A 25394-nucleotide genomic window follows, 5' to 3' on the forward strand; every position below is an offset into this window, starting at 1 on the left:
CTTTGTCCTGGCTTATCTGTTTAGAGATGTTTTCTTTTTATGTACATTGATCATCAATTGGTTCCAGCCACTTACACTTTGATCATCCCTTTTATTGGAGCAGCACCCAGCATCTGCCCTGGCCCCTTGTTCGCCTATTAAATAGTAACGATATGTAAACAGACTTGGAGACGCGCACTCTCGTGGAGCAAGGGGACCCTGGGGCCAGTCTCCCTTAGGCCTGTGAATTGTCATTCCTGAAGCTGCCTGTTTTCTAAGTTCTTCTGCCAAGTTTCTATGGGAGCAGAGGGATCATTTTCTCCCTTTTCAAAGAGCAGGGTGAGTTGAGGCCTCCAGCTGGCAAGTCCTTTAAAGTCATTTTCAAAGGAAACCTGAGCTGAAAGGCCATGCGGTTGGCAGAGGGTGGTGTGACTTTCTGAAGCTCTCTCTGGGGCTTTGGGTGGTCAACTCCCCTAGGCATCCCAGCACGTGTTTGGAGCCTTCTGCAAAGTCACTGCCAAGGGATACCACTGTCCAACCAGTGGACCCAGGGGCCCAGGGCAAGGCTTCGCCTCATATCCCCTCCCCTCCACCACCCAGGAACAGGAAGAGGGGGGTGCGGATTTTCTCCTCTGGGCCATTTACCAGAACCACACTTATCCTCCCTGTTCTCAGGTCCTGTCAATCAAACTTGATCCTCAGGGTTTTTTGAGGTAAAATAAAACTGAGTGCCAAAGCAGACTAGGTTGAACTTGTATATGAGTCATGGAATCGTAAATGGTCTAGTTAATCCAACCCCTCATGGATGGGGTGGTAAGGAGACCCGAAGGGAAAGTGGTTGTCCCAAGACACACAGGAAGTAGCTGAGTTCCATCACAGGGCTCTTAGGACAAAGAGTACCTCTGCAGGAAGAGAGGTTTGCTTGACTACCTACCATTCATGAGACTTCTGGATCTATAGATGTCTGTCAATCACCCAGGAGACACCAGAAAGCCCCAAATGCACTGAGGTTAACAAATGTATGAGTGAGAACTGATGCCCGTGACCTGCCCCATGTAGCCAAGTGGACAGAAATTGTTTATGAAGCCAGAAGGCAATATGAGTCTTCACACTTTACAGAATGGGTAAACCGAGGCCCAGAGGAGGAAGAGACAGATATGTTTGTATCAGAAGAGGGAGAATTGAAGTCATTAGAAAACTCAGCCTAGAGCTTTCCCCACTTGGACTGGGAATAGTCATACATGCTTGTAATCCCAGTTACTCAGAAGGCAGAGGAAGGAAGATTGCTAGTTTGAGGCCAACCTCAGCAACTTAGAAAGACCCTCAGCAACTTAATGAGACCCTGTCTCAAGATAAAAAGGACTGGGGATATAGCTCATTGGGAAAGCGCCTCCTGGATTCAATACTCAGCTCCCTAAGTCAAACAACAATCAATCGATCAATCAAGGTCTGAGGATGTAGTATAGTGGTAGAGGGCCCCTGGGTTCAAATCTAGTACCACACACAAAGAAAGTAAAAAAACACCTGTGTCTTCATGACCAGGGGCTAGGACCAACAAAGGTCCATGCCAACCTCCCAAGAACAAGCTCCAGCCTCCTCTTAAATGAGGCTCTGTTCCAAGGCCACACAGGCCAGCAGCCCCTCCCCTCAGAGAGCATTCTCCACTAGAGTAAGAGCTGAGTAAGCCAGACCCACCCAAATCCCCATTTCAACACAGGGTAAAACCTTCAGAACAAGCCGACTTGACTTTTCAACATTTTATTCTTATATTTGTACAGCTATATTTTACAACGCGGTAATGCAGTTTAGACACAGCCAAACCCTGTCTCCGGAGTAGTTACAACACAAGCATGACGCAGAATGGGATGAGACAAACATTCCCAAAGAGAGTTTAGTTAGTGACAACTTCAAGTCCCTGTGTCTGCCTACACTTCAAAAAGGGATGGCGCACACTTGTCCATCACTGAAAACGTCTGAAAAAAGGCACCGTGAGGACACGTTGTACAGGTATATACAGACTGAAAACTAGAACAAAGTTACACATTTTTCCTTCTGCAGCTTTTTTTGTTCTTTTTGTTTTTTTAATACACACTTTGTAAATTGTAAACCTTCACTTGCAAAAAATACAAATACACTGAGGCATTTTAGACAAAATATTTTCTTACTTATACAGATGCAATACTTAAAATATTCTCTTAAGTGCTCTTTCTCAATAAAGATTCTCAGATCCGTGTCTGCCTGCAGATACAAAATCGAGCCTTTAACGCAGTTTTATATTTTTAATATATCTTTTTTAGGTTTATATATATTTATATTATATATATATATTTATATATTTACAACTCTGCCATATATTCCTTCACCTTTGGTTAAAAAAATTAAAGCCCTCTCTTTGATAACATACCGAAGTCTTGTCTTTTAAAAGAATGCACATTTACATACAAAAGAAACATCTGTTCCCACAAAACATATACATTCCTCATTTTGCAGACTGTCAAGTCAAAACTTCTGCGTACTCCCCCGCTTTGATATATAAAATGATTTTGCTTTTTGCTGACATGGTTCGCCGTACACATAGGAGAAGCAATATTATTTTCTTAATGGTTTATGGCAGCAGGGTGGGCTGGGAGCTGCCATGGCTCCCGCCCCCCAGGCCCCGACCCCACCCCCACCCCCAGCTATGATTTGCACTAGTGGATGAAAGAGGCACTACATCATGGGATGAACATCATAAAGTGTTACAGTATCCTTTGGGTAGACTCTGAGAAGGGGCTGGAGAGGAAAGCATCAACACTCCATGCTTCAGCAGGCTTTGGGGAGCTCCGGAGGCAGGTCAGTGGCCGACACGCGGTACTGCACCTTGGTGTTGGTGATGGCGCCGTGCTTCTGGCGCAAGTGAAGTCGCAGCTGGCTTTTGTGGCGAAAATGCAGGTTGCACTTCTCGCACTGGAGGGAGGGCAGAAGCAAATTGTTAGCTGTCATCAATCTAAGAAACACATCATTGCTCAAAGACCCAGGCAAGGAGATTCTCCCTGCAAGGGACTGGGGCAGCTGGTCCCTCTGAAAGGTCAGATAAAGAACCCACATGAATCTAGGCTTCCGCCAGACGTAAGTAAGTATTGCACAAGTGTCCCTTTCCTGCTTGCCAAAGTGTCACTTGAGCCTTTCCCTTGCTTGAGACATTCTTCCCTGATGTAAGTCTGTGAATGTAAGTCTTATCCAAAAACACTCTTCAGATGCAAACTCCCCTAATTATTAAGACATTTCTTAATATCTCTAGGATAAAAAAATATATACATCTCTTTCCTTTTCATAGCCTTGCCACAAAGCCACCCCCGTGCATTAGTATCCTCAGTTAGATAACGCTATGAAGGGGCAATGACCACTCCTCACTAAAACTTGATAATTTTCCTAGCACCTAGCAAAATACACCTGTTAGGCAAATTATACAACAAATATAAACACATATAGACAACTAGACTAGATCAGTCTGAATGCACGGAAATTCTTGAGTCTAGGATACATTTTTTTAAATGCAGCTGTATTCCTTCCTAGAGTATATGCCATAGGAAAAACTAGTAAAGTATTAGCAAGTAGAGCTGTTTCTCACTTTGATTCAGTAAATGGGTGATAATAGTTTTAGTGGGAAAAGTTACCTAAAAAAAAAAGTGGATGACTAAATGTAATGGATCCTGGAACAGAAAAAGGGCATTTTTAGGTTAAAAAAAAGCAAATTCACATATAGTATGGACTTTGGTTTATAATTACGTATCAATATTGGTTCATTGGTTGTGACAAATATATATAAAAAATTAGATGTTAACAATAAAGGAAACCAAGTGCACCTAAGAACCTTCTGTATGATCTTTGGAAATTTTTATAAATCTAAAATCATTCTAAAATAAAAAGTGTTATAAAATATGTTCACATAGAGACTATGTTTTAAAGAAAAAATGGAAATAGATTTAGGAAAATAATAAATGAATGAAATGGGCAAGACAGTAAGTAAGGAGCCCTGGTCTTGGGAGACATAGGTCCACCATGTCTATGCTATCCACTGCTGTGTGTTTCAAGCATGTCAGCTAATATTTGAACATGCCATGAGCTAAAGATGGTCTTTACATTATAAAAAGCGATTAGTATTTTTCTCTCTGAATCTTGTCTCTCTCCTCTGTAAGGTTCGGGATCAATAAATAATGATGGTCCTTCTCAACTCTGATATCCTCTGCATGCAAAATTCTAGTAAATGATTATATAGCAGATATTCATTGCACTCTTACTATGTGTGTGAGCTACCTGAACACTTCAATGCATTAGTTAACTTAACATTACTGCTCTTTGAGGTCAGTATTATTTTCAGGCACATTTTACAGATGAAGAAATTAAGGCACTGAGAAGATAACTAACTTCTTCTTACTACTTAGCTAGTAAGAAGATATCCAAAGTCTTATTTTTTTTTTTTTTTTTTTTTTTTTTTTTTGCAGTGCTGGGGATTGAACCCAGGGCCTTTGGCTTGCAAGGCAAGCACTCTACCAACTGAGCTATCTCCCCAGCCCTATCCAAATTCTTAAAAGCAAGTGAACAACAAGCACCACACTTTGCAGGTAAACACCTGAGATGTGAGTGGACTATTCACTGATTTGTTCTCATGCCCATCACCACCAAGCGTGACACCATCAACTCTTGAAACCAGTCAGACAGTATGCAAACAAATTAGCGTGGCTTTGTTCCAAGACCACTGTATGTGCCCTGAAATTTTAATTGCACATAATTTGCAAAGTCCCATAATACTAATCGCTTTTTATAATGTAAAGACCATCTTTAGCTCATGGCATGTTCAAATATTAGCCGAAAGACTAATAGCTTACAGGTTGTAGTTTGCCGAGTCACTACTCTGGGACACGATTCCTATGGCCTCTTCATAGCATTGTGCCACAGAGGCAGGCACCTCCTCTTTCTTCACGTGGTCTTTTCTCTGCTTTATTTCATCTTGTTTTTTCCTTACACCATCACGATTTTCTGGTTCTCCTCCTGCTTCTGAGACGGATCCTTTTCAAACACCTTAACTACTCCTAAATGTACATTTAGCTCAGTATAGAGGTATGCTGTAGACACTCAGTATTTGTGGAATGACCCCAAAATCTCTGCTTCCATAATCTGGACTTCTTTCTTAAGGCTCAGATCACACAATCCAATACCTCCATTTTAAAGAGGAACACACTGAGACCCGGGCGAAGTCAAGTAGGGTGTCTTTGACAATCAGGCTTAGATCTTGGTCTCCCAGTCACTAGTTCAGTGGTCACTCATTGTATGCTTGAGACTGGAGCAAAGCTCTCTGCTGCCCCTCATGACCCTCCCAGGCTGCCAGTGGGCACCAGGGGCTTACGTACATGGTAAGGTTTCTCTCCCGTGTGGATGCGCAGGTGGCTCTTCAGAGTCTGAAGGTGCCGGAAACGGGTGCCACAGATTTCGCAGGGATAGGGCTTCTCGCCAGTGTGGATGAGCACATGGGCACGGAGGTGGGCCACCTAAAGGAGCAGCATAGCATGAGAAGTTCTGCTGGGGTGGGCTGCAAAGCCCCAGGGTCCTTTTGCCACACCACTCTGCTTACCTGTACAAATCTGGCTCCACAGGTTTCGCATTTGTAGGGTTTCTCTCCAGAGTGAATTCGAGTATGGGTCTTCAAGTTGGCCGGCCGGTTGAACTGGGCCCCACAGATGTTGCAACGATAGGGTTTCTCGCCTATTGCCAAGAGGAAGAGAAAAAGAGAAGCCATAATCAATGGGGAAGGACTCCACTGCACCTGGATTTCCATGCAAACTGCCCCTCTCTGAGGCCACTGGAATTTTCCTTTCTCTTGGGGATGTCAGACAGAGAATCCAGAGGCCTGCTCCCTAGCCTGCCACCCTCTGTACATACACACCAGCACACCTTGCATGAGGCAAGGGCCAAAGACAAGCAATGACATGGATGGAAAAGAGGCTATGTGTGGGACAGCATGGGGAGGTTCCAGGAAGCCTGGGCTTCAGAACCACTGTTGCCATTAGAATCATCTGCCAGTAGGACTTGGGTAAGATCCTGTCCTTCTCTGGGCCTCAGTTTCCCTCCCTGAACTTGCAGGGCTAATTGAGATGGCCTGAGGAGGCTCTTTTGGCTCTTCCTTGGATGAGACTGAGGTGGTAAGGCACTTACCCCCCTGGAGATACCATCGAGCTGCTCTAGTCTCTCTTTCAGAACATACTTTTCTGCTCGTGGCAACTACAGCTGTATTCCAATAGCAAGGGGGGTGGGGCCTGGTTTGAGCAGAGGCTCCAACAGAGGAGACCAAACAGGCTTCCTCCATGGGAAGTGTTGAGAAAACTAGGGCCACTTCAAGGTCTAAGAAAGAGTAAACTGTGGACAACAGTCAGGTTGTAAGAAGCTACCTGATCAAGGAATATGAGACAATAAGGACCAAGTCCTTGGAGGACATTAAGAGGCCTTCCATTTTTTCCTGGCTTTACAAAAACCCATTTCACTCTGCCTCTATCAGCCTTAGTTTCTTCACTTGTGCAGTGGGATGAACACTGCTGACCCCCAGCAAAGACGGAGAAGCAGGAAAGAGTCTCAAAGGAAAGACGAAGAATACAGGGAGTGAGTGCACCCCTCCAGGAAAATGAACTAGAGAGGATAGAGCCCTCGCTCAGGCTGAGGGGGGCCTGTCCCTTGCCTCACCCACATCACATCCCAAGGCCAAGTGCTACTTTCCCTGGGATCCTCTCCCTATCTTGCCCCTAGGAACCCTGAGCACTGAGGTGGCAGGGGTGGGGGACAGGGCCATACCTGTGTGAACGGTCTTGTGGCTGGCGAGATTGCCCTTGTAGCGGAAGGAGGCCTGGCAGCGGTCACACTTGTAGGGTTTGTCACTGTGGGTCTGCAGCGTGTGCCTCTTCAGCGAGGCCTCCTCAGAGAAGCGGCAGTCACACTCATTGCAGAAGAAGGCCCCGTTCTCTGTCAGAGGGTGGAGGGACACCACATCAGCCCCAGGAAGGGAAGTGGACTCTAGGCCCACCTCCTCTGGAGCCACCCAGTGCCAAACTGGACCCCAGCCCACCTGCCAACACTCACGGGAACCCAGAGCAAAATGGAATTTTATTTTTCTGAATATTAAGAGCCTTGGTCATGGAGGAAAGAAAGGAGACAGACTGAATCTTAAGGTACAGAAGGGAAGTTCAAACCAAAAGGTACTCATATGGCCTATCCCAGTTGGAGGAAGCCTGGGCAAAGCTTTTCTTTGTCCCAGAAGAACTTGCTTTCTTATCAGTTCATAGTTTTATTTACATTTACACACAGAAGCCCTGGGGCAAGACCCTTCACCTCTCTCTGTATCATTTTCTCCAAAGTCAGGATAACAAATCCCTGTCCTGCCTGCCTCACATGAGTATATTATATAACACAAAATAAACACAAAGCATTGCAGGGATACGAAATACAGGTCAAATTCAATTATACTTTGAGGTCACTGAAAGAGGAATCAACGATGTAGACTTCATGGTCATCTGGCCTATCTGGATTTGTTATCTCCAAGACACTTCTGTGAGACTGGAGACTAAAGGTGACTGTAGAAGTGGAAACAGAGGCCCAGAGAGAAGGAGCTGGAGTGCAGAGCAAGGCAAACAGCTGGGGGACAAGAGGGAACAGTCCCTGCTCTCCTCTAACAATCTGTGATCCTATGCCAAACTTGTCGGTGTAAGCAACTGATTTTATTTTTCTTTTGTTAAAACAATTTGAAAAATGGCATGTCATGGTGATTTAACCCTGATTAGGTATGACTGAGTCATAACAGAGTAGCCACAGCCAGGTACAGAGTTAGACCTTTTTATCTAGTAAAAACTGGGGATGCCAATTGCAGACTACCCAGAAATGTAAATTTAATAATTCAGTTCTATCAACTTAATTCAACTCATATTTCAATTAGCTCCTCCAGGCTAGGGACCTATTAGGACCTAAAGAGAGTGCAGGTATGACTAAAGTCAGACATTTCTCCTGGGAGAATCTGCACCCTGGCAGGGAGAGTCAGGGTAACACAGTGGTTTAGGAACAGAGGGCCTCAGAAAACTCTGGAAGTTTAGCCAACCCTGAAAACCACACTTGCAGGAATAAAGGGCTCCATTACCCCAGATTAACTCCCGTCCCATGCTTCAGCCAGCCCAGTTCCCTGAAAAGTGAAGAATAGGGGGATATGCTGAAGATTTTATGTGCCAATGGACTTCTAATCAGGAACTGCTCCACATCAGAGAAAACAGTACCAATAAATTGGAAACACAAAGCCCGGGGAGCAGAGAAGGCTTTCTTCACCCACAAGAGGAAGGAGGGAGGGAAGGGAACTCACCACAGCTGGAATCCGAGTACTCAGACTGGGTCTCTCCAGTTTCCTCCGGGAAGGCAGGGCCACTGGTATGCAGGCACATCTCTGCATGCTGCGGGGACTGAGAACCACAGGAAGTACACTTGGGGGGGTGCAGGTAGAGTGGCGAGTGGCTCTCACTGCTGCTACGGGGTGAGCCTGTCAGAGACCTGTGGGTAGAATAAAGACAGACTCAGCACCAAAGGCAGGACAGAACCTTGTACTTGGTCTCAATGTCATCTTCTTCCTCTGCTTAGGCAAACACAGAGAAGAGCTGCCCGACTCTGGCTCTGGAGACTCAGAGTCCTCCTCAAGTCTACCTCCAAGAGTATCTACAGGACAGCACAGGCCAGGGTCAAACCAAGCCTGAACCCCACTCCTGGCCCAGCTTCTTCTCCTCAATACTGCAGCCCAGAGACTCTCTAAGTCTATGGGAAATATGAGGGTCCCTGCCATATCAATACCATAGGAAGTATCTGTGGGATTTGTGGGATGTTCTTCTACTATAGAAGGGAATGCTCTAATTCCACACTTCTAAGAGCCTCAGCACTTCAGGCAAAAAAGCAAAACCAAAACCAAAAACAAAAACATGGTCCCTGCATTCATTAGAAGAAATGACCCCAGAGCTTGTTCAGGTGGTCCCTGACTTCGGAATCAGACCACCTCTGAAATCACCTGTTGACGATGTTATTGAGCCGACTGGCTTGAGGGATGGTGGAGTCCTCCCCACTGACACTGAGCTTGGCTGGAGACTGGAGATCAAGGTTCTCCGGCTCCATGGGTGGCTGGCAGGCAGGTGGGGCAGTGTAGGCTCGTGGGGAGAGGCGTCCCAGCTCGGCCTGCTCAGGCCCCTCTGGTTTGGCATTCTGGTTGAGGCTGTTGAGCACGATGAACTTGTATTTCTTCCAGTTGCAGGCTTTGGGGTCAGTGGGGCTCTTGGCTGGAGGGGAGCCAGAGGCCTGAAGGATGCAGGCATTCTTGCTACTACAAGACTCTGTGGGGGAGTTGGGCTGGCAGTCAGATTTCTGAGGACTCTGAGGACTAACCAGACCCTTCCGGTTCAGGGGCGCATTGGGGGGCTCGAAATGCAGGGCGATCTCATCCTCTGAAGAGGGCCTTTCTTCTTCTTTGCTGGCCTTGTCACAGGGGAAGTATGAGGCATTCCGGACTGAGGGGGCAGCAGGCTTGGGGCCCTCAGCCACACTGTAGTGCATGTCACTTCGTGCCTCTTCTGGGACGGCCTCCTTGGGTGAGTAGATGTTGCTATGGCACATACTGGGGGACACCTCCATGGCTGGCCGGCTATACTCACTGGGCACTGGCCTGACACTATCGCATGGGAGGGCCCGCTCCTTGGGAAAAGGATTGGCCACAGGCATCCGGGAATCTCGTAACTCCTCATCAGAGAAGAGGAAGCTGCTGACCGGGAGGTGGCCATACATGGGATAAGAGGCTGGTGGTGTGGATAGGCCACTGTACAGGCTGGGGGCAAAGGCTCTGCTCTCACATCCAGGGGTGTTCCTTAGCGGTAGGTTGTTCTCTACCACCTCACGACCCCGATAGGCCATGATGTCTTGGGGCATCAGCATTCGGCTATTCAGGAACTCTTCACGAGGAGGCTTGATGGCTGTAACCATCTCTGCTTCACTATGGGAGAAAAAAGAGAAAAGACACTGGGTCGCAAATCAGAACCTTCCAGTGACACTACTATATAACCCATCTGTGCTTGAATCAGCTACAGGTGACTTTGGAGTAGGGAAACACAATAACAAGGCAGTTACAACAGAAGTCCAGTAATATAGGTTATAGTTGGGGAAACTGAGGCAAGTTACCCACACAATCTATGCCTGATTAGACTTAATCCTGTAAGTTTAAGGCACATATGTGAGGATGTCTATGAATCTGTAACTCTGCTGATGTCATAGAATTTATGACTTACAGAAAGCTTTCAAAAGCTTATCTCATTTTACCCACAGAAAATCCTGCAAGGAAGTAAAGGCAGAGATTTTACACACATGGAAACAAGAAGGGAAGAATTTATACAGTGCTAGTACTACACTTTCAGAGGGTCACAGACAAACTAGTTCCCTATCAGAGAAAGGGCTTGCCCCAATGCTGAAAGAATTTGCAAGGAAGTTTACGATGGAGAACAGGCAGCAAATGCCAGCACGAGAATCTCTGGCTTTGAGCAGCCAGACTTGGTTTGCAAACCCAGCTGTGCCACTTAGTGGCTATGTGACCTACAGGAAGTTACTAAACCATTCTGAGCACAAGGCCTGACCTGTAGAAAGTGCTTGTAAAATGACAGCAATGATGATCTTGCCACTATTATCACCCACAGGAGAAAAAGAGCTCTGGCTGCAAATACTTGAAGGGACATTATGTGGGCGAATAAGTAGGCCAGCTCAATAGGATCACATTTAACAGAGCTGGAACCAGTGCATAAAGGCTAAAAGAACCAGATTTCAACTGGTCATAAAGAGGAGCTTTCTAAGTGTCCAAGGTAGACTGTGTAGCTCTAGAAACACTGAGTTCTTGGCTCCTGAAGGTGATCAAATCCAGACTGCCAAACCCTTCTGTGGAATTAGGATGCAATCACCCTAGAGTAGCTAGATCAAATGGCTCTGAAGAAGTCCATCAATGAGAATCATGTCTTACCATTCCTTGGGTAAGGGGTTTAACCTAGTGAACTCAATTTAACTCAGTAAGTGTCTTCCCTGCCAGGCATGATGGAATTCTCCTGTAATCCCAGTAGCTCAGCAGGCTGAGGTAGGAGGATCACAAGTTCAAAGCCAGTCTTAGCAACTTAGTGAGGCTCTAAGCAACTCAGTGAGACCCTGTCTCAAAAAATAAAAAGAGCTGGAGATGTGGTTCAGTGGTTAAGTTCTCCTGGCTTCAATCCCCAGTACAAAAAGAAAGAGAAAAGAAAAGAAAAAGTGTTCTCCCTAATAGGGGTAGGGTGACAGAAAAGAATAAGGCAGCCCCTATAAACTTGAGCAACCCACAGTCTGGCAGAGAACTAAAGCACTTACGTAAACATTTGTAATAGATATATAAAGGAGAACTAAAAATTATATGCAAATATTAAAGGAGAAGGAAGGTTTAAAGGACAAGAAAAATGTTTCAGGACACAGAGAAAGAGCTGAGACAGGATGAGTGGTAATCAGAGAAACTTCCTTGGAGGAATTAGCCTCCTCCAAGCTTGGCTTTGCAGGATGGGTGGAAGGAAAGGGCATACTAAGTGACTGGAGGAAAACAAGAGGCCATAATGCACAGGTCATTTCTGAACAGCTGCAAGGAATCAAGTTTACCTAGAGTGCAAGAGTTAAGAAGGGCACAAGTGTGTAACAATAGTGGAAATGTAGGTTGTGGCAAACTCTAGAGAACAGTATCTTCCTATATGTATAAATTATCTACAATTTCTGATCAGAAACCATCCCTTCTGTCTCCAAGGCTTCTCCCTAGCTGGCAGCCCACCTAGCTTTGATAAACTTCCGGCAAGTGTCCACGACATGCTCCATCTGCAGGTACATAGCTGTGGCCATCACAGCCATGATGTTGCCTTCCCTCAGGTTGAGCCGAGATGTGTACATGAAGTCCAAAAGGATGCAGAACCCCTCAGGGTTGATCTCAGGATCCAGATTGATCACACTAAGGTTGCATTTCAACTGGTCTGTGAAGATGCTGTAGAAAAGGCCGCTGTAAAACAAACAAATGTCCCACTATAATAGACACATGGAGTCTACAATCCTTTACAGTAGCACTGATGCTCAGATCCTCTTCCCAGAGCCTAGCTCCAGAATTCTCAGGGCAATTAATAACAACTTCCTTGTCTGGAGAGTTTACCAAATGCCAGAGAGTCCTTAAGCATTTTACATACATTATCCTGTGTTCCTCATAACCCTCTGTACCCTTACAATTTGGGGACTAAGATCAAAGAGGTTAAGTATATTCTCAAAGTCACAGAACCTGTTTTCCTTTTAGTCTTAACTGCAAGGATTATCAGGGTTAAATTTAGCACTCATTTGCAGTAACTATTCTTAGCCTATATCCTTGGGATAAAAATTTCCCCTCTTGTTTTATTACATTATCCTTTTTTAAAAATATTTTTAGTTGTAGATGGACAATACCTTTATTTATTTATTTATTTACTTATTTATTTTTATGTGGTGCTGAAGATCGGACCCAGTTCCTCACACATGCTAGGCAAGCACTCTACCACTAACCCACAACCCAGCCCCACATTATTCTTTTTTTAAGAGATTGTCTTATTTTTATTTTTAGAAGCAGGTTGGATATAGATGACAAATAAATAAAAATATGCCTGTACCCTACTACTCTTCTCAGAGTCCACAGATTATAAAAAAAGAAGTCAATTATTTCTATAAGATTCAAGTCAAACCTCAAGCAGTTACTACAGGTACTGTGTTTCTAGTGGAGGAATGAGTACTCATTTTTTAAAATCAGAATTATAAGCTGTCATTTTAATTTTACATTTACTGGGTGGGATGCTAGAAGTAAGCCAAACTGTCACCAATGAGAGCTATGCAATGTTGGCTAAGATACTTCTCTGAACTTTGGTTGCCTTACCTGCAAAATAGAGGAAATACTAAGGTCACGGCAAGCATGACAATGTTAAAGGTACTTGAATGACGCCAGGCAAAAAGTAAGCACTCGCTAAGCATTAATATTTTTATGTCTGTGTAAAATTCTGCTCCCTACACTATTAAAAAAAAAAAGAATCTGTAGTAGATGTTCGATAAGTTCTCTAATAGCAAGAGAGATCCCTGAATCTACATAATTTCACCTATTTTTGCCTTGCTCTTATTATCTATAAAATGGAGATATAGTACCATCCATGCAACACATACTGGAAGATCTAGGGAGATTATTTAATATACCATTGCTCTGAAGCATTTGACAAATATGAAGAATTAGCTGGCTCATTCTAGCTCTCCCTGTATTCTGAATACCCATGGAAATAGGGTTACAGAATAAAAGACAATTACAGCATAAAAGAGCAAAAAGTTTCAAATTAACTTGCTTAAACTACTGAAAGACCTCTTCCACTTTTCATTTCTTCACTCATTAGCTGAAGTTGTCCTCCCTGTTTGCCCCAAACACTTTCTTTCTCGTGGCAACACGAGTTCTTCCCCAACTCTGCCCACAGAACAAGAACTCTTTTCTGAAAGTGTATCCATTCATGTGCTTTCTGGGAGTCCTCAATACCAGGCCATGTGCTGAGATCTGGAGAAAAGTGAGATGGCATCCCAGACCCAGCTAGAGGCCTTCCTGTTCCACATCACTGGCTGCCAGCACCCTCACCCAACTCTTATTTACCCATCCTTCCCCTCCAGAACCCTCACCTGCAGGCCATGAGGACTGTCTTATGGGCTCTAAACTGCTCACGGCTCACCACGATGACAACATCAGTCAAGATGTCACGGCTTCGGAGGCGATTAAGGTTAAGGAGAACATCACTGGCATGGCGCGTGAACTGGATACAACTGTCAGCCGGGGAGGCCATCTTGTCTTCACCCAGAAAAAAGAAGCCAAACTCCTGTTAGTTCTCAAAAGCCCGTTTCCTGGTTTCTGTGAGCACCACAACAGTTCACTTAGATTGCTAAAGTAGGGAATGCAACTCTGGTCCCTAAGGTTTGATATTTGAACAATTAATAACCCACCTCTATTATTCTTCATAGCTGTAAAATTGGGAGAATAATCTTTATCCAATAAGTTGGGATAGAAAGATCTTTGGTAGAAAGGGCATGCCTATTCGTTGAGCGTTTTCCCCACAAACCAAATTCTCTGCCAACCACTGAGAGGTAGTGAGTATGTTGCAATGGAGAGAAATCACATTTTGAGGGTTATCAAACTAGCTTTGCCTTTTGCTAGTTCTGTGACTTGGAGCAGATTGTTTACTGTTTGGCTTTCCAAAATGGGAATAGTAATCTTAAAAACTAGAGATACAAAAAAAAAAAAAAAAAAAAAAAACTAGAGATACATACCTAGACCATAGTATGTTCTCAAAAAATTGCAGCTATTTTCATCAGTATCTCATCATTATTCTGTCCATGATCTGTCTCTGTCCCCTTTTAGGCTTTAGAGTTATTTTGTTTTATTCTTTCAGAACCCAGTACTAGTACATTTCTGGGGTATAGTAAGTGGCTAAGTTATCTTGAACTAAGAAAGGAGAGGGAATGACTGTCCCATACAACAGTGTTAAGACAGTGCAGTGGTAAGGGCTGAGAGTAATACAGGGGGAACTGGTTATCCTTTGCCTCATCAAATGAAAGGTGGCAAAGTTCACAGAATACCTACATTGGCAAAATTAAAAAAGAAGCACTTTGTCCTCAAAATTTTAAAGCATATAATTTGATTTACTTACCCAATGCCTTGCTTCACAGTCCAAAATTTTGCTTAAAAACTGCAAAGAGAAGAGAGCAAACAGAAATTGGTTTAATGAATGTAAGACTGTCCACTATAGTCTTATTTTAGGACACAGGTAGTTAGTTTTGCTTTGGTAGTTGCAGCCTGCCAGCTGGTGCGGTTTTACCACAAGCTAGCAAACATATTCAAACTTCTGCTCTTATAGAAACAACAGGCACCCGGAGTTATGCAATAATAATGCCTGTACCCCGAGTACTGGGAAAACAATCACATACATTAATTACATATAAATGCATACATATATTTCCTGTCTCCAAGTAAAAAATTTATACCATCTAAAGGTCACTTGAATTTATGGGAAATAAAAATAAGAAACGTAGTCCTTTTAATATTAATGATAATGATCCTTCAGGGGCTGGAAACACTGGACACTATTCAAAGCCTACTAAAATATTATCTTTCAAGTCTTAAAATGATTCCACCAGACTGATAGGGTCAATATCTTTATCCCTATTTCATGGGTAGTGAAACTGAGACTCGGCTTCAAATGTCTTGCTCAAGACAAACAGCCAGACCATATTTCCTGATTCTCTGGAACATTTAAGACTGGATACAAAGTCTACAGAATATAACCTGAGATGACAAGTCTGTGCATTCCTTGAGTATCTTTGCCCTCTTTTTCAGTTTCCTCTCCTGTTCAAGACTAGACAGAAGGGCATAGCTTCCCAGTTTGTGCTTCTCCCTGACGGTAAAAGATTTAACTGTGTGTAGCTGAGAACTGGCCAGGGATACATAACCTCAAAGAGATTTAATGAAATATGTACTCTCTCCAAACTGGTTTCTCTCAAACAAAATCATTAAAAGAATAGGTGTAAAATTCTCATTTACCCTCTAATGTCAGTTGCAAAACAAAACAATATGATATTTTCCCCTTTTTAAAAGGCATAGCCCTTTAGAGCTATTTTCCAGGTTAAGGGGCCTGAGGCCAGTGAGGTCATGTTGGGTCATGTAGACGGTTGATGGCCTGGCCCTAGGTCTTCTGGCTCAAATTCCTGTTCCCTTTCCAAATCAGCCTACGTGCTGTAGAACATGCAAGACGGCACCCTGAGGTGGGTGAATCTCATTTTAAGTTCCTTCCCCCACACAAACACTTTGCCCCATTCCAGGCTGCTGAGTCTTACCAAATGAGCCCTCTAAAATGAGAGGTTTCCTTGAGTCTGTAACCAAACACTCTGACATTTCTCTGTGGTCCCAAGTGCCAGTCACTCAATCTCATTGCTTCAAGATTAGTGTGTGCATGTGAGTATGTGAGGACTGAGGGAAGCAACTAGGCAAAAGGAGAAAACACAAAAAGACAAAAGAACCTATCTCCTCTCCCCATTCCAACTCAAGATAGGCAAAAAGATACTAATTTGGTCCTAACCAGAGTTCAATGACTGTCTCCTTTGAAAAAGAATGCTGAGGACACATAAAGTTTATTTATAAACTTTCTCCTCTTCCCTCATGGAAGAGATCCTCAAACACTTCTAGAATACCCAGGCTGTGCTTTAACCAGCCCAACCACCAGTTCACTTGTGGATTTCCAGTCCCAGACTTCTGGAACCACAGGAAGCCCAGATTTGCCATTTCACCAGGACAAGTGGCAATGACTCACTCCAGATTCAGATTGAAACAAACAAAACAGTTCCCATGTCCACTATCAGTCAAGCCTTGGGCTTTTCACCTTAAGCTCTGCCTGCTCTGGACAAAAACAAATATGCAAATACCAAGGCACATGTTCCCTTTAAGTTCACTCCTTTGGGAGCTAATTCTATCTTAAAAGAACCCAAAACTAAGGAGGTGTGGGTTAAGGTGGATGTGTACAACATTGCCCTCCCTCTGGATGCTGCAGATGCGGAAGTATCACCAATATATTTAGTTTGCATTTTTACAGACCACTTGGCCCTTTCCCTTCTATTATTTTATCTTATATTTATGACAGCACTGACTTACTGTGGAAGACATTGAAGCTCCCCACCCACCTACCCAGATATGAACTTTGCCTAAGATCTCAAAGCCAAGTTCTAACAAAGTCCTGGACAAACCTTCTCTACTAGCTCTAGCCATACCAACGCCACACAGGAGATTCAATCCACAAAAAAATAGCAGGGTCATCAACGAGAAACTTAACTGCAACGGCCCATACCTCGGTCGCAACCACCCCAACTCCCCGCCTGGTCCGGGCTGCAGAAACCACCAAGAAGAGCTAAACGTTGTTTAATCCACCCCCCCCACACCCTTTCCCCACTTTGCTGCTTTCCTTGTGTATATTCAATGAGGCACCTTGAGAAGGCAGATTCTCTAAAGGAGCTTCCCATGGGAGAAGGAAATGGGTGAGGGGGGTAGGGAGAAGGCAGCAGAAAGGAGAGGGAGAGAGACCAGAGAGGAGCAAAGCGACAAGCGAGAGGCGAGGTTAAGAAAAAGTGAGCCAATACGAAAGACCCCGTCCTTTTCCTCCCTCCTCCACTGGGCTGGCACCAGACAGTCCCATTTGCTCGCTCAAGCACACCAGCACAAACAGGCATCCTGCGCGCCGGGGCAAGCCTCCGCAGATTCGCCCACCCCCACCACACCATACCTGTCTTCCAGGGACCGCCCAGCCCGAGGCGATCCGCTGGCACCGCTGCCCATCCGCCTCAAACCCCGATGGCGCGGCGGAGGCCGGGTGGTAAGACTGCGGCGGCCCTTAATCTCGTTACATTCAAATAAAAGTTTTCGGTAGCTAACATTGTGTATGCCTTTTTTTTTTTTTTTTTTTTTTTCCTGTTACTCCGCCAAGGCAGGGGGCAGTGAGGGGAATGGCACAGCCCTCTCATTCCCGGAACGTAGTCGATCTCGGCTCTGCGGATTTCACAGAACACTCTCTCCCTATCGCCGTCTCCAACAAGAAGTAACTTTCCAGGAAGCTGCTGGCCCCCGACGGCCAGCAGGATCGCTGCCTGCGCGGCTCGGACCGCGGGGGATTCACCCGCAGGGGCTGCCGCAGGGGGAGGCTCACGGGGAATAGGGCACACTTTCCCCTAAATCCCTCATCGGCGCGGGTTCTAGGGCTCTTGAGGGCATCTAGCCCAACCCCACCCCCACAACAACTTTAAAATGGGGAAAGTCAAGTTAGTAGCAGTATAAACCAGGAGTGTGGATCCAATCCCAGGCTCATTTCATGCCTTTAGGTTGCCCAATTCTGGCCTTTGCCTGGTACGTCGTTGGGTCACCCCTCACCCTTTTTTTTTTTTTTTTTTTTTTTTTAAGTTTGCTTCCCTCTCGCGCGCTCTGTTAAAGGGAATGGTTAGGTGAGACGTCAAGGTCAAAAAGATTTGAGTCCCTAGGGCTGAGAGTCTCTATCCATTCTGCCCGACCCAGCCGAGTTGGAGGAAAACTAAACCGAAAGCCCTCGTCGCCTACGTTGGCAAGAAAGGGAACCAGCACGGCTCGGTTTCCGCCCAGTCTTTAGAACAGAAGCCACCAGGTTTAACCTGGCCAGGTATCGGGAGTTCGGAATCCTGTTTCCTTGAAACCGTAGAGATACGGTTAGGATTCGGCGGAGGCCGGGGCGCCGGCGTTGGCGCCAGCGCGCGAACTGGCGCGCTCCATAGTTGCCTCGCCTTCGCAAGAATTAAAACCCCGGACTCCATCTCCTAATTGGTCTCGGTAGCGGGCTTCCGAAGGGGCTTTCAGAACGGGAATAGAGGACGCGAAAATCAGCCTCAGAGGTCTCAGTCCAGATCTAAAACCAGCAAGTGTCGTCACACTCCGCCGCGCAACCCTTTGGCAGCGGAGGCGGGGTCAGGGTCGTCCTCAAAGACCGGGCCTTTTAACATTAAACTCCTATTTTGTGACTTTCTCATCTTTTTGCCCGGGGGGATAAAGGTGATGCAGAAGGCTGGAATTTATGGGCTACGGATGAGAATCTGGGGAGTAAAATTAAGTAAATATTCTTATTGGAAATTCGGAGTCGCGAGGTTCCGGAGCTCAAACCTAATCAGGTTTCTACCGCTGCCTAACACTAGAGAGAGCTCTCCATCAAGGTTTGAAACCGACAACCTCCTTCTCGCTCCGCCCCTCCTTCCCATTGACCTAGTTTGGCCAGAGACTCTAGATTTGGAAAACGCCTTCCTCCCTTCCCCCCAGCTCTCTATTCAGGTCGGTCCTTGGATTATTGGTAATCTAATAACTCCAATAACTCGCTGAAAACTCCAAAGGGGAATCTGAAAGTGCAAAGCGCTGTTTAGGGACAGGGACAAGGAATTTTAATAAGCCTGGAGTTGCCGCAGTGAAACTACCACCAGGGCTCCTGCAGGAGCTCTCCCTTTCCCAGCGGCGTCTATGTAAAGAGCTGTTCGGATCTTGTCACCCTGGTCGGAAATTAGGTGTTAGGGTCAAACCGCTGTATCTTTTTATTCTTCTTCGTTTTTCCCCCCTCTGGGGCGGGGCACTCTTCATGCTCTTGGAGAGGGTTGGAGGGGTAGGGGCGGGAGGGTGGCGAAGGCGACAGTAGATAAAAGCGAGTTTGATAGCACAGTGGCCTCTGCAGCTGCTTTGGGTAACCAAGGTGTTCGGGGACATTATGTCCTTTCATTTCTATCACGTTTCCTGCCAAGAGCGCTCTTGCAAGCCTGCAAGCTTCTAGGAAATGCAATAAAATAGAGGGATGTGTTTTATCATCAAGATCTGAAGAGGAGCTGCAGAAGGGACGCTTCCGATGCACCCGGCTCCAGACAGCCTTCCAGAAGGCCCACAGACAATGCCAGCAAATGCGTCCCGGGGCAGAGATCTCCTGGCCATCCTGGCTGGACTGGGCTCGGCCTTTGCATAGAGGCTGGCGGGGGAGGAGAGAGGCATGATCTCCCCAAGCAAACAATGCCTTTTTAAATTTGATCTGGACAAAAGTCAGCCAAGGTCTTTATTCACGTTAATGAAGATGGAAGGCACTAACTGTCCTTGGAAAGCGATGAGTCAAACTTGACCGCGCTTCAAACACGTCCCCAGATTCGTTTCCAAACCGAACAGAGGCGCGTTTCTCCCGACACAGACTCCCACCGCTCCCGCAGTGGGAGACGCCAAAGTGGCTTGATGCGGGCCTGGGCTCGGGAGACCGCTGCGCCTCGCCGGGCAGCCGCTAGAGGCCGCCAGCACGCGAATGCGCGCAGGCCATTTTAAGAGCTCTGAGAAAACTTTACAGAAGAGGTGCTGGGACACAAATTCTACGATTATGCTTTGCTTATCTATCCCCATCCCATTTCCCCATACACGGACACACACCTGAAATTATCGCTTAGGATATATTAGGATGCTTAGCAAAGGAGAGAAGGAATGGGAAGAGGACTTTCAGGTTCCGAATATGAGCCTTGGGAGACACCTCTGCAACTCTGCAGACTAGGCCTTGGCCACCCCGGGCCCCAGGACATACACCCCCGAGCTTTGAGACCACCGACTCTTCAGCACCACTATGGGCTTTTCATGTCTGCTTCTGAAAATCTTAGGCTATGTTTTATAAACAAATTTCCCCAGGACTTCTGGGGAATGTTTTCAATGTGTGCTGGCTGCTAGGGTGACCCAAGAAGTTAGTCATGGTTCTGACAGCTGTTCCTGTCCCTCAGGTACTTTAAAGGAGCTAAGATAAATTCGTCTTTGACTTTAAGTCACAGCTCTAGGATTCAGAAGTTTCCAATCTGGTTTTGGTTCTGGTTTGGTTACTAACTATACTCACATGTTCCCTTGTCAAGACTGTTTTCTCAATGGCCAAAATAAACAAATAAACAAAATAGAAAGGAAAAGAAGAATTAAGCCCTAAATCCCCTGAACTTTGGCATGGCATCCTTCCAATACCGACTTTTCCCTGGGGAAGGGGCCATAGCCACAGGTAGATGATGTCCTCAAAGAGAGATTGTTTCTCTTAGTTAAGATAGGTGCCCATCCGCTGAGAGACTATGGACAGGGAGAGCATCTGGGGCATTTCCAATGTTCATTTTTCTTCTCAAAAGTCTCGAGATTGGATGCTGTCCTCATCAGGGACTGCCCTCCCTGTCACTCCTTGCATCATCAGGATACTGGGAGACCCAAAGGTGAACCGGTCAGCCCACAGCCCAAGGCGGGGACCTTGACCATCATCTACCACTAGGTGGCAGACTCAGTCCATCCGAGAACCTCGTGCGGTACAACCTTCCACGCCCGAAACCCCGACTCCCTTTTATCCCTGTTAGGGCTGGGGGTGTGGTTATTTCCAAAAACAAAACTGGAAAACATTTAATTTACTGGATGTAATTCCATTCTTCTCGATGCTCACGCCTCTAGCAATCACAGTGCGTTATCTGGGTCGGCTTTCATGTACTATACGTTGATTTTTCCTCCCCCCGAAAAGCTGAATTACTAAGAAGGGAAAGAAAGGTTGCACTAGTCTTCAAAAAGCAGAACGGCACTCCAGCAAAGATTCTTGCCACACACCATCGGCCAGCAGAGAGTCGAGAATAAACTCATGAACCCCACGAAGGAAAGGGGCTCTGGGGACCAATGGCCGGGGTCACCCAGCCTTACTGCTCCCGGCAAAGCAGAGGGGTGGGGGCCTGAATATGGTCTTTTAGAAGGGCTGTGATCTCGGAGTGAGAGGCGGGGAGGGTTGGAAGGAGCGGTTCTTGGCTTCCACTGGGGCGAAGAGAAACCAGTGAGCTCCGCCACTACGCTCAGACCGCTGCGGCGGCGTTCCCACTTGTTGCGCAGTGCAGGAAACCGGCACGCGCCACGCTACTCTGACTCGCAGAAGGCTGTTGACCAGCCTACCATTACTGCATAGAATCCACAAACCTCTCCCCACCACCATCACTACACACCCCATACACCACCATCACCGCTGGTCAAACTACAGCACTTCCAGCCACCTCGATATTTCACACCAAAACATCCCTTCTTATGTCAACATCAGAAAGGCAGCAAAATTCAGGTTCCCTGAGAAGTCTAGTTCAAAGGCGAAAGAGAGCTACCTCCACCCGGGGAACTAGCCTACTTAAGGCCAACCAGGCACACACAACTGCCCCCAGCACCCCTTCCCCTAAATTATTTGAACTACATTTCTTTTTATGCCACCATCCTAGCTGGAAAGCAACGTCGTTCTTCTCTGTTTACAAGATCAACTGCAAAGTGCTTCCTTTCAAAGTTAGTTTTAGCTCCACTAATATTTTAATCTCTCGGGGAAGGGGATGCCTCATTGTCATTTCACAATATTTTTAAAAATATTTGACTTTTGCCAATAGTTTTACCCACCGAGGGGTGGCGCTGCCGCACCACCTCCTCGGAATCTCACATTTTTCACAATAAAGTGGGTTTTGAGTGTGGCTACCAGGCAGGGGATAGAGGGAAGGAAGAATTTTGACATCTAGTTATGTCTACCATTTACTCAATCCATGACTGGAACTCTTCAAGAGCTCAGCAAATGACAGCTTAAGAGTTGAGTTCCATTCCTGTCCACCAAAGCCAGAATAACAGTCTTTTCAAGAAAGCATTAGAGTTAAACCCTTCAAAACTGAGGAGAAGAAAAACACAATTGAAGAATTCCCACTATTCTGGCTTTCTCCTCCTTCAAGTCACCTAGCTTTTATGAACGGCATCCAGCCTTGTCACTATCAACAGACCTTTAAAATCAACCAGTGCTCCAACATGCAGTATTGGAAATACTTCCAAATAGGATACTGGAAACTTCTATTTATAAACTTGGGGGGTGGGTATTTCCTACCTTCAGGTTTCCATTTTGGCCTGAAGACTAAACTGCAGTTATTTTAGCAAGAGAATGTCTATCTTCTGGTGCTTTCTGTTCATTTCATCTGCCCCCAGACACAAATATCTTTTATTCTTAAAAAAAAAAAGTATATATTTTCAAGCAAGAATGTGATTTCACCTCACTACTTTGAGCTCATGTTTGCTACCTCCAGGAATAGCGTGTGGACTAGGGCCAGATGAACTTCAACTTGGGCTGCAGATTTACGAGGTTCTGTTCCAGTGCCAAAGGCTCTTGGTAGTAAATACTGAGCAAAATAGATACCTGTCTCCTGATGGATCTTGCTGGTCCTTCTTTTATTTTTTAAAGTTATTTATTAAACACACATACACACACACACACACACACACACACACACACACCTTGCAAAGAAAAAGGGAAACTGGCAGTCTCTGTAAAGGAAGCCAGTGGCATCGCTCGGAGCCACAAACTGTATTTCTAAACAGCCCTTTCCCTGGTTCCCTCTCTCCTGCCCCACTTTTTTTTCTTCTTCTTCTTTTTTTTCTCAACAGTAAAAAAAAAATGCGTCTCCAAACACTTTTTTTTTTTTTTAAAGTAAAGAGTTAAAAATTTTCCCCTGGAAACTATAAAACTGATTGAAAAAAACTTCATAAAAGATTAAATCACTTTCCTAGGGGGATGATTGGCTCTCTGAAGCGGTCAGGGACCCTGTAACAACTTTGGACTTTAAGCAACCGGTTTAAGGTCATTCTCTCAGCTCAACTGTTAGGACCTCCCTCCACCATCCGCACCAAAGCAGATGGAAGTGGGCACCACACAGAGGGTCTTTTTTTTTTTTTTTTTTCCTCTCTCATTCTTTTAGAAAATCTGTTGAGTTGTGCTCTTGCTTTTCATGGGGGAGTTTTAAACTCACTGCAACATTAGTTCCATTTTTCTCCAGAGTTCCAATAGTACGGTATCATAAAAGCAATGCAACCCACAGTTCTCAAGACATTTACCACTGTCACTACATCCGGCAGCGGGGTGGCCCCTTGCTCCTGCTGCACCTCAGCGCAGCAGGTTTCCGAAGCTCCAACTCCCTACCCACTCGCGCCCCAGGCCGCCGTCGCCGCCGCTTCCCCCACTTCTACTCCCTCGAGGAGAGCCACAGGTTGCAGATCCAACCAACCTCGCAATCTATTTTTGCAAAATCACTCACATAGGTCTCCCTTTCGCGCCCGCTCCTCCCGCTGGGTCCCCCAGCCATAGCCACAAAGTGCCCTTCTCTCCTCCCGGGTCTTGCACGTAGGGAACGCGGGCTGGGGTTCTGTTTGTCTTTCCCCTCGCCCAGTGTAAGGACCTTAGGAATCTAAAGCCTGGCGTCCGCTATACTCAGGCCCACAATTGCCTTTTTACAGAGCTTGCAACACGGGGAAAATGAATAAAAAATTTAGGAAAGGGAGGGAACAACCATTGAGAGCCAACAGAGAGTCACGCAGCGCCCAAAATACAAACACCGCGGCCGCCAGAAATCCCGCCACCTTCTCGCTCTCCTGGGCTGTCCTGTCAAGGTTCCCTGTGTCCCCGCACACCAAAAGGCGTCGCAGGTGCAAACACGCACCCCTTTCCTACCCACCCCCAATACCCCTGTCCCACCATCAGCCTCTCTTCTCGGGATGGGCAGAGGAAGCGCGCAGTGGGTTCCCGACTCCCTCGACTACAACCAAGAAAGAATAATTTTCCAAAGTACTCAATACCCCCCCACACACCCCGAAAGCTAAACCTCCCAAAACACAGGGGAAGGGGACACCAAAACACTCCTCTCTCGTTAGGAAGATCACAGCTCTGAAAGGAAGTAGTAGACACGATACTTCATCTGGGTTTATGACCAAAAAAAAAAAAAAGAAAGAAAGAAAGAAAGAAAAAGAAAAAGAAAAAAAAAAAAAAGAAGAAAAGAAAAGGGGGGGGGGGACCCGAGGAGTTCGCTTGTATTTTTCCTCCCAAACCTCGGCTCGGTTGGAAGGCAGGGAATCTAAAGGACTGAGGCCGGTGGAAGGGAGCCAGCGGGGCGAGCGAGCGGACAGCCTCTCTCCTCGCCTCCCGGAGTTACCCAGAAGGACGGGAGAGGAGAGGCGAGGGAGAGGAGGAGGGAGGGAGGGAAAGCGAAGCAGGAGCTAGGGAGCAAGGAAGGCAGTTTGCGAGCAAGAAAAGAGGGAAAAAACACAGCCGCACGAATCCAGCGAGATCACAAGCCGTACGCAAGCAGCAGCCTTTAGAAAGAGCGAGAGCGCGAGCGCGCGTCCTCTCCGCCGTCTGAGGCCAGACAGCCCCCAGACTTGCCCGAATCACCCCCTAAACATTGTCTCGTCCTCTCTGCTCCGGCCGCCCCCTAATTCCCCTCCTTCTCTCCTCCAACCTCCTGTTCAAAAACCAAAACAACATCAGGGAGGGTGGCAAAAGCCTCCCCAAACCGGCCGATTCCCTCAAAGACAACAAAATAATAATAATAAATATATATAAATCTATATCCTAGAGTGGGAGAGACGTGGGACTAATATTCGGCATTTATTTTAACACCTGACAGCTAGAATAAATAAATATATACATTTATATCAATAGATACACATAGGAAACTTGGAGCCAAAGCATTTGGCAAAAGCGGAAAAAAAAAGAATTAAAAGGTAAAATAATGATCATGAGCAGCGGCGGCGGCAGCGGCACCAGCGGCAACGGCGGCGGCGGCGGCAGCAGCAGCAGCGGCGGCAGCAACAGCAATAATCACCTGGTGTCCGGCCTTTCCTAGAAACTTCTTGCATCACCACTTCTAAGAACCCCAGTTCTAAGAATCAACAGAGCTCAATTCTCGGAATTTGAGCTGCGGACTTTCCCACTGCT

General features: G+C 46.1%; 1 protein-coding gene across 3 annotated transcripts; it reads right to left on the reverse strand.

Annotated features, from left to right (window-relative positions):
- Positions 1-1727: 1727 nt before the first annotated feature.
- On the reverse strand, positions 1728-25360 carry Bcl6 (BCL6 transcription repressor). Of its 3 annotated transcripts, none has more exons than XM_047563569.1 (10): positions 25282-25360; positions 14754-14792; positions 13732-13897; positions 11843-12064; positions 9041-10012; positions 8351-8535; positions 6802-6969; positions 5591-5721; positions 5370-5507; positions 1728-2925 (listed from the first exon to the last, which is right to left on the reverse strand). In XM_047563569.1, the coding sequence occupies exons 3-10, from the start codon at positions 13890-13892 to the stop codon at positions 2782-2784; spliced, it is 2121 nt and encodes a 706-aa protein (XP_047419525.1). In that variant the 5' UTR covers positions 13893-13897; positions 14754-14792; positions 25282-25360; the 3' UTR covers positions 1728-2781. The 3 variants fall into 3 exon arrangements, with proteins under 3 accessions (XP_047419525.1, XP_047419526.1, XP_047419527.1); XM_047563570.1 differs by lacking the exon at positions 25282-25360 and adding an exon at positions 17373-21608; XM_047563571.1 differs by lacking the exon at positions 25282-25360 and adding an exon at positions 15937-16892.
- Positions 25361-25394: the final 34 nt, after the last annotated feature.

The sequence above is a fragment of the Sciurus carolinensis genome, chromosome 9, assembly GCF_902686445.1.
Source record: "Sciurus carolinensis chromosome 9, mSciCar1.2, whole genome shotgun sequence".
Classification (NCBI taxonomy): Eukaryota; Metazoa; Chordata; class Mammalia; order Rodentia; family Sciuridae; genus Sciurus; species Sciurus carolinensis.